This window comes from Triticum urartu, chromosome 2 (assembly GCF_003073215.2).
Source record: "Triticum urartu cultivar G1812 chromosome 2, Tu2.1, whole genome shotgun sequence".
Taxonomy (NCBI): Eukaryota; Viridiplantae; Streptophyta; class Magnoliopsida; order Poales; family Poaceae; genus Triticum; species Triticum urartu.
The window spans coordinates 69,429,319-69,441,592 of record NC_053023.1 but is presented as its reverse complement, the minus strand read 5'-3'; the positions used below and the strand labels follow the sequence as shown (position 1 = coordinate 69,441,592).

The following is a 12,274-nucleotide window of genomic DNA, read 5'->3' as shown; positions in this document are numbered from 1 at the left end:
GGTAGTACATGCCTAAAACCAAACACACGTTCCGAACCGCGACGGCAGTTTTAACCGTTGCTCATGCCTGACTGCCACGGTGGATGGTCCGTATTTCAGTTGGCCCCGAGACAAAACAAAGGCTGGTGGATGATTTCCATACCGAAAGGCGAAAGCAGTCTCAGGCCCAGCTCCCGCGTGTAAAACATGACAAGAAATGGAACCATGGAGGACGGGCGTGGAACAAATGAGGCATCCACTTCAGACCACTGTGCCAGAGCTGACACTCCAGCGACCCTCTGCTTGTGACGAGTGACGCCCTCTTGCAACGACGGCAGTTCGACTGATTCCATTCGTCACGAAAGCGAAGCATCACAGATTCATATGCCTTCGGTCGGAGCTGCCCGCACCACTGTGATACTGATATGCAATCCATACAGCTTGTCTCCATCGTCTATGGCGCAGAAAGACTTCACCTTGATAGAAATAGAAAAATTATAAAAAGCAAGATAACATACATCTTAATTGCTATGAAGACCTCCTTTGATTTATAGGATAAAAAAATTATAGAAACAGAAAGAAAGATGTCATTTGAATCATATCATATGATTTTTTTTCATTAAGTCTAGGCTAATGTTTATTTTTTTATGAAATATGAAGGATAGGAAGAACTCCTTCATAGAAATACTATTCTGTTCTTATAAATCAAAGGGCTCTAAACGTATTTTTCCTATAGAAATTTTATCCTATGAAATTCCTATAAAATTTCTCCAAACCAAAGATGTAAGAAAGACATGTCATTTGATAGATAGAAATTTTTTCATTTCCTTTAAAACATGAAGGATTGACATCCTATATAGGATACAAATCCATTTCTACAAATCAAAGGGCTTAAAAAAAATTCCTACAAAGTTCCTATCCTTTACAATTCCTACAATATACTCCTACCTATGAACCAAAGAAGGCCTCAATCAAATGGATTCCTGCAGACTTTGCGACAAATACACACGTTCCAACAGGACCTAAGTACACACTGCTATAGTCGACATAAACATCGAACAGAGCGTATTCTTCCAGAATTGCATTCCCCCAAACAGGCACAGACGAAATGCTTAAGAGTCAATGATTCATTACTTACATGCCCGCAAAAAAAATGATCCATTACTTACATGCCCAAGGCGTCAGACTCCTAACACATCATCACACAGGCCGTGTGGATACAACCGACAATAATTTACATATATAGGAGTACCTCACATACATACAGAGCCTCCCCGGCGAGCTGCTCGGAGCGTTCATAAGCTCGCGGCAGCCGGCGCCCGGGGCTCCAGAAATGTCTACAGCACTAGCAGCACCCCACTGATGAACAACCGGCAATGTCTACAGCACTAGCAGCACCCCACTGACAAACAATTGGTAATGTCTACAGCACTAGCAGTACCCAACTGATGAACAATTGGGGCGGCGCCGAGCCAAGCACAGGGTCACTTTACGTGGGAATCGTATACCTCGAAAACAGATTCGGGGATCACCGTGGGCAACTTATCTATGTACATGAAGAGACGCCTCAGGTTCTCTCTTCTGACTGTCGCCATGTCGACTATGTCTCTGTTATCTGTGTATATCCAGAGGTCGGCAGAGTTGACCCTCTTGAGACTGTCGCGGCAGAATGGACAGGACTGGGATCTTGATCTCCTGCAGGGAAGGGAGGCCACACTTAGAACAATAGGTGTGTATTTAAAGAAACCAAATGGATAATGTAGAAAGTTGATTGTCAGACTATGACATGTTCAGAACCAAATACAATTGAGTGTGTTTCTTTTTAAAGCTGATTCTTATTTTGATTCAATGAATGCTCAAGCTACTCTGTCCTAATACAGCAAAGGAGGCGCAACTAATCCTGGATTAAGTTTTCATTACGTGAGAAATGAGCTCACACCATATCTAGTCATTATGCACACCATTTGAAATCCTCAAGGCCTGGTGTTTCTTCCAAATCCGGGAAAGAAAATCTAAATCCAAATGTAAGCAGGAGATGACAGGACATAATCTAAGGAAACCAGGTGAGAACTGATGTATACAGTATCCTTTGGTTTGAGATAAGAGAAACCTATCTTAGATGGACTTGGTCTCCTATATTGTTCTAAACTTGTATATCCAACCTTTGTCTGCCCCGAGCTTTACTCAAACCAGTATGCCTTTTCTCCAATGAGGTTAAATTAATCATGCAATACAAATCTGCAAGATTCATTTCTTGATTTCTTCTTGCAAGGCAATGAACATAAAAATCAGAAAGGCCAGTTTCTGGACAAAGTTGATGTACACCGTCTCAGAAAGATCCCATGTCCAATTAATTCCTGTTTCTACCTTATATACCAAAGTCTAATATTATGATTAATTAATCATACAGAACAATAATTAGAAGGAGCATGTAAGCCAGCTCAAAGCAAATATCCATTCCTTCTAAAGAAAGCAAATATCTAGTCAAAATAGGGTGGGGTTCCATTACAATTAGATGCCCACCTAGCCTCCTATGAAGACCAAAGAGCAAACTTATAAAAGACGACCTAGTAGCATGATAACAGCATAATCAAGCTGACCACAGCAGTTTGAAAGGTAAAATATTCATTAGCCCTTGGTATCATGCTTTAAGATCAATATTCCACGGAGATAAATGATTTCGTGTAAGCACAAAAGGACACAATTATTTCCTAGTAGGTAGTAGCTAGGTGACCATGCTGATGTCCGTTTTTCAGATTGATTGTAAAATTACAAGTTGACAATGCGACCAGCTTACATATGAATTCTGAGGACCTGTCATTTCATCTTGATCATGCAGAAGTGTTTTATTATCAAGGACAAAAGCCAAATGTTCTCTGATACTGAATTTTGCTCGACAATACAGAGAGAAGAGAAAAGATAGGTACCAGTCACGGTAGCATTTAATGCACATAGCATGGCTACAAGTTGGAAGGACAACTTTGTTGTTTATTTCCATACATATGCCACACTCTTCCTCTATATTATCATCAATCTCTGAGATCACCCTTTTGTGATCCTCCTCTCGTCTTCTATACCTCTCTATACAAATTGCTTTTTGTTTCCTGTCCTCCACCTCATTAATTCCTTCATGTAATTGCGCCAAAGAAGGGTAAATTACAGCTGCCAAAAAATAATGAAAAATAGAGACATAATGAACAAACCAGTCAAAGAAAATGAATGCGTGAAACAGTTGCAGAAAACAATTATACTGTACCATAGAATTCCCTAATGCTCGCTTTCCTTTCATGAGTGGACATGGTGGTCGTTCCATCAGCATAAACCTGCAGATTTTAAGATTATAATGATGTTAATCATGGCTGCAATTCAACAACAACAAAATAATAGCAGAAAGAAACCTGACTATGATACTTGCGTACCTTGTAAATGAGAATTCTCAACAGCCCAAGAGCACCAGCAAGGTTGCAGTCAGTCCACTGGACAAGAAAAAGGAAAAGGTGTGCAGCCGGACAGTATGACATCCTCATCTGAAGACAGGCACCATCATATTCCCTTCGGAATTCAGAAGCACTGCAGTTTTTACCAAAAATAAAATAAAATGTTGAGCAATGCATTCTTGATACAAGAAGGGAATAAACAAACCATACTAAAATCTCAACCTACACAAAAAGTTCACAATTCTGTTCATTACATTTCATGGTCTTCCAGATAAGGCAAAGCTATATGCTGTAATATAGATCATGAAAGCACAAGAAATTAGGATAATCATGATATCCCTACAAAAACAAGACCACTCCAGAACTTCATTGACCAACTTTATCAGAGAATAACAAGTCTTGTTTCCAAATTAAGGCAGCAAATGTGTTGTTAATGGCCAGAAATGACATCAAGGCATAGAATATTTGTGTGGCTCAACATGTTAATACATGTGTGTGTGTACCAGGAACACCATATCAAAAAACAAAAAAAAGGGCACTGATCCCGGTGATCTCCTCAAATAAACTGCCTGCCGTGTTGCTCTCCATAGTAAGAAAAAAAGTAGTTTAATACTTACATTCTTAAATCATTTCAGTTGCATCATATGAGGTATAGGAACATGGTTGAAGCTAGAAGACAACTGACTAAGGATATGCTCCTGTACCTATGCTGTAACTAGAGTTAGCAGTCTCTACACTCAATATTAAAGAATACCATTGGAGGTCAATGTTTTCAAGATTACAACTAAATTCTGAAAACTACGCCTTGTACACAAGTGGCTGACTAAGGCAACAGTAGCCTCTTTAATCAGTTGGAGGCCCAGAGGAGTCGAAAGCACTCCTACACCACGTGTTAAAAGTGGTACATGATAAATGTATTATTGTTTCCTGACCAGGTTTTAAAGCTGTAGGCAACCCTTAATAGTGAATTCATCCAGAGCAACTGATGCCCATGTGGATAGTAAACAAAGCATGATAACTAAATCCATGATGCGTAATTGCGTAGCTAGTTGGCGAAATGATATTGTGGACGACAATTTCCATGACGATATCGAAAAAAATCCATGGTAATGATGAAGAAGCCACCACCACATTGTCACTCGAGAAGAATTGCATCGTACACCAGCAAGAGGGGTTTGATGACGAGAGCTCAGAAAGTGCTGTTCCTATATTCCACTAGTGCTTCAAAGCCCAATGATGGTGGCTTCGGTCAGAAGGCAGTACATTTGTCAGACACGTGTCAATGAAAGAAGCTGCGTTTCAGTCCTTCACAGCAACCCAAGTATAATTATACTCAATATATAAAACTAAAGCGATAAGTATATGCAGTCAATCAAAATTGGAGCAATAATCCTGGAGTGTCATGACTCAAAACTGGAAGGATACATATACTTAGCATAATAATCAAATCAACCAACCAAGGCGTGTACGGCAACGATAATAATCTGTAAATAAGCTCTCCAGGAGGAGGATTAAACGGAGACCGCAACGGATTAATCGCCACACAGGCCAAAAAAATACCGCATCACATTTGTATACAGGCAACAGCGCAACAACCACACCAGCTCAAATGAAAGGCCAATCAAACAACAGAATTTATATACGGGAGCAGCAGGAAGGAAGGTGTGAGAGGGCGGGGAGCTCACATGGAGTTGGCGTGCTGGATGTCGGCCTCGAGCAGCTTGAGCGAGTCCCTGAACGACCTTCCCATGGGTGGTAGGAGGAGGAGGAGGAGGAGCGGCACCAGTACTACTACTCCAGCGCCGCGCCGCCGCGACCATCCAAATCCCCAACCCCAGCCCCTCCCCTCCGCGCCAAGCCACCAACCGCTATCCCCTTCCGCTCCGCGCCTCCAACCCCACACCCAAACCCTAGAGCCTCCCGATCCGCGCAGTCACTCCCCCGAGGTTTCAGTCCGGCTCCGGCGCGGGCGAGCTCGGCGAGCGGCGGTGGGGAGTGCGGCGAGGAGGCCGGGCGGGTTTAAAGCTCACGCGGTCGCGCCCCCCGTCGCTTTCGGCGCCCCCGGGTGCCTTGCGTGCACGGGAGGGAGGTGGGGTACGGCGACGGTGGTGGCACGCTGACGGGTGGGGCAAGGGCCGGGCCGGTCTGGCCTGTCAGGGGGCGTGGGTACGTGGGGGTGAGGGTGGCCGGGGACGCAGGCCCGGCCAGGAGGGTTGACACGTACGTTTCTGGAAGGTGCGGATGCCCGGCTGAAGTTGCACAGCCCGTGACACAGCGGAAGCACACGTACAACGGCACCGAGCCATCCGTGCCTGGTCGACTGGTCGTGTTTGGCTTGGTTCAGGTGAAGAAGAGCTGGGTCAGAAATTAACTTGCCATGTGGGGTGGAGTCCATGAGCTGTGCTTAAGATCACCTCGGTGGCCCAATAATTTGATGCCCCAGGACTGATTTTAAATGCCAAGAGAGAAGATTTTAGGTCAATCTACATTTCCAGCAGATCTAAAACGGGTGCCCTAAATTTCAGCTTGGTGTCACACCTAATCAGCTGATTAGTGTGCCTAGGTGCTGGCTGGCGGGCCTAGCCAGCTAGCCTGCCAAGTGGAGGCGTGGGTGCGTTAAGGGTGGCCGCCTGTGGCCGTGTGGAGGCATGCGTGTGTAGATCATTCTCTGTATCCAAACCTTCCTCTACAATCCTAACCCCTTCTCCAAGCTCATCCCCTTCCTCACCTGCTCCCTCTCACCTACTCTAGATCGCCGATCCCCTCCCCGATCAGGGACGTTACATTGGTATTCAGAGCCAAAAAAAATTTCCTCCTCGCCGCCGCTGCACCTTCTGAAGCTTGGGAGGTGGATCGGTAACCTCCACCGCGCACGGTGCGAGTCCGCTCGCCGGATCTCGCCCAAAATCCATCGCGGGGTTCGATCCCCTTTCAGGCAGGAGCAACGGCGCCCTCGAAGCCCTCCGTTGCGACGCGGCAAGTCCTGTAAGCCATGGAGGAAGGGAACACCCACATCGCGAAGATGCTCGACTCCCTCCTCGCCAAGCTCGACGAGCAAACCGCTCTCCGCGACAAGCAACTCGAGGCGCAGATCGCCTTCAACAACCAGATCTCGGCGGAGCTGCGGGGCTTCTCGCGGCAGCTCGATCTGACGCAGGCAGACATCGATGCGACCCGCAAGACCGTCGACGGCTCGACCTCACCAGCGGGCTCTGTCACCACGCTGGTACCACCACCACCACCGCCGCCGCCGACACCACCGCTTCCGAGACATCAGCCCCCCCACGCGGAGCCCCATCGTCCCGCCTCTGCTCATGCTCGTCTGGGGGACAACCGACCACCACTCATTCCGGTTCCCCCTCTCGGTGCGCCCATGGCTGGGGTCACCGTGCCGCCGCCCAGCCCCAGCCACCCAGAGAGCTCCTACCACAAACCCCCAAAACACGATTTCCTCCGTTTCGACGGATCCGCACCCTACCTATGGCTGGATCGTTGCTTGGCATACTTTGAGCTCTACAAGGTGGGTCAGCAATTTTGGGTGACTACCGCTGCTCTGTACATCAAGGGGCAGGCGGCGCACTGGCTCCAGGCGTTTCGCTAGAGTCACCGCAACCTGACATGGGACATGTTCTGCGCCGCCGTGCTCGAAGAGTTTGGTGCGGACGAGTTTGAGCTCACTATGCATCGTCTCCTTCAGCTACGGCAGACGGGCAGCGTCGCCGATTATCGCACGGCGTTTGATGAACTCATGTATCACCTTCTGGCGTTGGATCCCTCCATCAACAACAAGTTCTTCATCACCCAGTTTTTGTTGGGACTGAAGGACGAGCTGCGCGCTGCGGTTCGTCTACAAGCCCCGTCGAGCATCACCCGCGCATCCGTGCTGGCACACATTCAGGAGGAAGAGCTGGGCACGACACGTCCACGGGGCCGACCAGTTCCTCCAGGGCGTCCTCCTCCACCAACAAACGCGGCTCAACCGCGCCAAGCGGCAGCCCCACGCGCTGTCGGCGACGAATTCGCTCGGGAGCGCCAGCTGCGGGATTACAGGCGCGCCAACAACCTCTGCTTCAAGTGCGGCGACAAATACTCACGGGAGCACCGCTGTGCTCAGCCGGCACAGTTGCTCACCATACACGTGGGGGAGCATGGGGAGGTTCTCTCCGACAACGCGATCCATGCTCTCCAGCTCTTGGACGAGCCCGCTCCACCAGATCGGCCTGCGGAGTGCTGCGTTCTGTCAGCCCAGGCACTGGACGGATCCGACTCGCCGAGCACTATTCGCCTGCGCGCCTTGGTCGGGAACCAAGTCATGCTGCTCCTCCTCGACTCGGGCAGCACCCACAGCTTCGTCAACAAGAGCTTCATCGACCGCATCGGCGCACAAACCCAACCTCTGCCGCCGGTGGAAGTACGGGTCGCCAACGGCGATCGCCTCACCTGTGATCGCATCGTACCCGACCTGAAGTGGTGGATGCAGGGGCACACCTTCTCGACACCAATGCGCGAGCTCGACATTGGCGCTTACGATGGCATCCTGGGCATGGACTGGCTGGCGCAGCACAACCCCATGACCTGCCACTGGCAAGACAAGTTCGTCTCATTCCTCCACGACGGCGAGCAAGTCACGCTGCGCGGCGTCAAACCCAAGGCCACCGAGACCCTAACGGCGGTGGAGCTAGCAGAACTTCGCAAGTTGATCGCCGGCAACGAGGTTTGGGCAATGGCCATGATGGATGCCTGTCCGCCCATGCAGACCAAGCGCAAGTCACCGAGCCAGACCCCACTCGCCGACCTCCTCGACGAGTACACCGATGTCTTCGCCGCGCCCCAAGGACTGCCGCCGCACCGTCAGTACGACCACGCCGTCACATTGGTGGAAGGGGCGATTCCGGCCAATACTCGCCCTTACCGCTACTCTCCCCTGTAGAAAGACAAGATCGAGCGGCAGGTCCGCGAGATGCTGGACTCGGGGATCATTACTCACAGCGTGAGCCCCTACGCGGCACCGGCGCTGCTCGTCAAGAAGAAGGACGGCACCTGCAGGTTTTGCGTCGACTACCGCCGGCTCAACGACGCAACGATCAAAAACAAGTTTCCCCTGCCGATCGTGGACGAACTGCTCGATGAACTGGCGGGCGCTACGGTCTTCTCCAAGCTTGATCTGCGGTCTGGCTATCACCAGATTCGAATGCGCGAAGAAGATGAGGCCAAGACGGCGTTCAAAACCCATCACGGCCATATTCAGTTCCGCGTCATGCCGTTCGGCCTCACCAACGCACCGGCAACATTTCAGTGCCTGATGAATGCAATCTTCAGTAAGTACATTCGCAAGTTCGTCATCATTTTCCTTGACGATATTCTGGCCTTCAGTGAAACGATGGAGGAGCACCTGGAACATGTGCGCACGGTGCTGGATTTGCTCCGGCAACACCAACTCTATGTCAAGGCCTCCAAGTGCGAGTTTGCCACCAACCACATCGACTACCTCAGGCATGTGATTTCACGCGAGGGCGTCGCCACCGATGCGGAGAAGACCCAAGCCATGGTGCAGCGGCCTACGCCAACGACGCCGACTGAACTTCGCGGTTTCCTCGGCCTTACAGGCTACTGTCGCAAGTTTGTGCCGCACTACGGCATCATCGCCAAGCCACTCACGAAGCTCCTCACCAAGAAAGGCTTCGAGTGGTCCGAGCACGCCCAAGCTGCGTTCGACCTGCTCAAGAAGGCTATGGTCACCACACCGGTGCTCGCGCTTCCCAACTTCGACAAGCCGTTCGCCATCGAGACGGATGCCTGTGACATGGGCATCGGCGCGGTGCTCACTCAAGAGGGGCACTCAGTGGCCTATTTCAGCAAGGCGCTGGGTGCGCAAAACCAGAAACTCTCCACTTACGAGAAGGAGTTCCTCGCGGTTATGATGGCTGTGGACAAGTGGCGACAGTATCTACAATGCGGGCCGTTCGACATCCTCACGGATCACAAGAGTCTCTGCAATTTGGGCGAGCAACACCTCAAGACAGACGTCCAGCGCAAGGCCATGTCCAAGCTCGTCGGCCTTCAGTTTCGCTTCCTGTACAAGCGTGGCCTCGACAACGGAGCCGCGGATGCGCTCTCCCGGGTGGGCAAGCTCATGGACGTGGCTGCGCTCTCGATCTGCCAGCCGGCGTGGTTGCAAGAGGTGGCTAACTCCTACGCAATGGACGCGGAGGCTCAAGAGAACCTCCAACATCTAGCCGTGTCCAGCCCGGATGCAGACGGGTACGAGCTCCACCGTGGCATCATTCGTCGTCAAGGCCGGCTCTGGATTGGGGTGAACACGGCCCTGCGCACCAAGCTGATCGCCGCGCTCCACAACAGCGCGGTGGGCGGCCACTCGGGCATCACGGCGACTTATCACCGCGTCAAGAAGCACTTCGAGTGGCGTGGCTTGAAGAGAGACGTGGAGGAGTTCGTGCATCAATGCGCCGTCTGTCAACATGCCAAGCACGAGCACACCAGGCCGGCCGGCCTCCTCGCGCCTCTGCCCATTCCTTCGGCGCCATGGGAGGACCTGACGATGGATTTTATCGAGGGCCTGCCGGCGTCCGAGAGCTGCAATTCCATCATGGTGGTCGTTGACCGCTTCACCAAGTTCGCGCACTTCGTGCCACTCCGCCACCCCTTCACTGCCGCGACTGTCGCCCGCGCGTTCTGGGACAACATTGTGAAGCTGCACGGCATCCCTTTGTCCCTCGTCTCTGACCGCAACAAGATCTTCACCAGCAACCTCTGGCGCGAACTGCTCGAGAGCGCGGGCACCAAGATCTTGTACTCAACGGCGTACCACCCGCAGACCGATGGCCAGAGCGAGCCGGTGAACCACTGCCTGGAGATGTACCTGCGATGCGCCGTCCACGATTCCCCCAGCAAGTGGCGCCGCTGGCTACCGATGGCTGAGTTCTGGTACAACTCGACCTTCCATTCATCTCTCCAGTGCACACCCTTCAAGGCCCTGTATGGCAGAGAAGCCAACTTGGGCGCAATGGCAACCTGGGCGGAGGCGACACCGGCCGGCGACGACCTGGACTAGGCAGAGCATACAGATGCCATCCGCGCCCAGCTGGCGCGTGCCCAGCACCGCTTCAAGAAGCAGGCGGACAAGCACCGCGTCGAGCGCTCATTCCAAGTGGGAGAACAGGTCTTGCTGAAACTGCAGCCTTATGTGCAACGCTCCATGGTCTCGCGCCCATGCGCCAAGCTCGCCTACAAGTTCTTCGGCCCCTACACCATGCTTGAGAAGATTGGACCTCTGGCTTACAAGTTGGATCTGCCGCCGGACAGCCGCGTGCACCCGGTCTTCCATGTCTCCCAGCTGAAGCCGTTCACGCCGGACTACTCACCGATTTTTGCCGAGCTTCCTCGAGTCCAAGACCTGTCTGCATCGACGACAAAGCCCGTCAAGATCCTAGAGAGGCGTATGATGAAGCATGGCGACGCGCCCGTGGTGCAACTCAAGATACAATGGTCGTCGTCGTCCTCGGACTCGGCCACCTGGGAGGACTACGACGTGCTACGCCGTCGTTTTCCCATGGCACCCATTTGGGAGGGGGAGGCCTCTTCTTAAGGAGGGGAGAATGTCACACCTAATCAGCTGATTAGTGTGCCTAGGTGCTGGCTGGCGGGCCCAGCTAGCTGGCCTGCCAAGTGGAGGCGTGGGTGCGTTAAGGGTGGCCGCCTGTGGCCGTGTGGAGGCATGCATGTGTAGATCATTCTCTGTATCCAAACCTTCCTCTACAATCCTAACCCCTTCTCCAAGCTCATCCCCTTCCTCACCTGCTCCCTCTCACCTACTCTAGATCGCCGATCCCCTCCCCGATCAGGGGCGTTACACTTGGGTGCTCTTATAAGGATCCGTGCGCGGTCCGGGAGGCGGACCAGGCGGCCGTCGGGGCACCGAGCTCAGTTTCGGCCGGAGTAGTTCGCCCAGGATGATGCCATGCCGTGTCGGGAAGCGAGCCGTGGTGCAGCCAACTCCGAGGATGGTGCTAAGCATCCGATCAACCTCGACCACTAATCAACCTCGGGGCAGTGATCACATTGGTTGATTTGGAGGTTACCGACCACTAATCAACCTCGACGTCCGAGGTGATGCGATGACGACCATTTGATGATTCGTTCGACGGAGGGGCGGGGGTATCAACAAAAGGGGCGTGACGCGTCTCAGGCGACACGGTGGCGGCAGGGCTGGAGGTGGCCAATGGAGTGTCAATGGCGATGATCGGCGGTTAAAATCGGCCGACACCATGGTTGAGTGGGTTGGGTCAGCGGCGGTGAAGTTACACTTTCGTACGGTTGGGGTTCCCGTCACAACCCTTTTGATTTTTGGGCGGCTGCTAGTGGTGTTGTGTAGCCTTTTTTCTTTGCCCAAATGACCTAAATGATACCCAATCCGTCCGGAATTAAGTGTCGCTAAATGGATGTATCTAGAGGTATTTCATTGCTAAATACATTTGTTTGACCGACACTTAGTTCCGGACAGAGAGAGTAGAACATCGGGGGTCAGAGATTTATTAACTTGCCAACACTGTGTTTAATACTCCCATTCTTTTTCAAAAATGATCAGATTGTAAAAAAATCACCGAAAGTACAAAGCATCTCAAATATATAAAAAATTACATCGACATTCCAAGGCCATTGAACGGGCACTATTGCCGCTAGAACGAGCCACCGCGCACGACGTTGTCGCCGCACCCCTACCGGAGCCGGCTTGCCTTGTCGATGACAGACGAAAAGTCTTCATGCACGTGACCCTAAGGACCAGCGCCCTAAGTCGTAGTTGTCGCTGTTGCCATTGAACCTTTGTGAAGATCTGAAGC

The 12,274-nt window shown here is 51.6% G+C and overlaps 1 protein-coding gene across 1 annotated transcript; it reads right to left on the bottom strand.

The window, feature by feature from the left end:
* Positions 1-1,027: 1,027 nt before the first annotated feature.
* Positions 1,028-5,693, bottom strand: LOC125535841 (E3 ubiquitin-protein ligase AIRP2-like). The gene is made up of 5 exons (XM_048698910.1): positions 5,102-5,693; positions 3,399-3,549; positions 3,236-3,302; positions 2,907-3,141; positions 1,028-1,674 (listed from the first exon to the last, which is right to left on the bottom strand). The coding sequence occupies exons 1-5, from the start codon at positions 5,164-5,166 to the stop codon at positions 1,464-1,466; spliced, it is 729 nt and encodes a 242-aa protein (XP_048554867.1). The 5' UTR covers positions 5,167-5,693; the 3' UTR covers positions 1,028-1,463.
* Between the last annotated feature and the right edge of the window lie 6,581 nt (positions 5,694-12,274).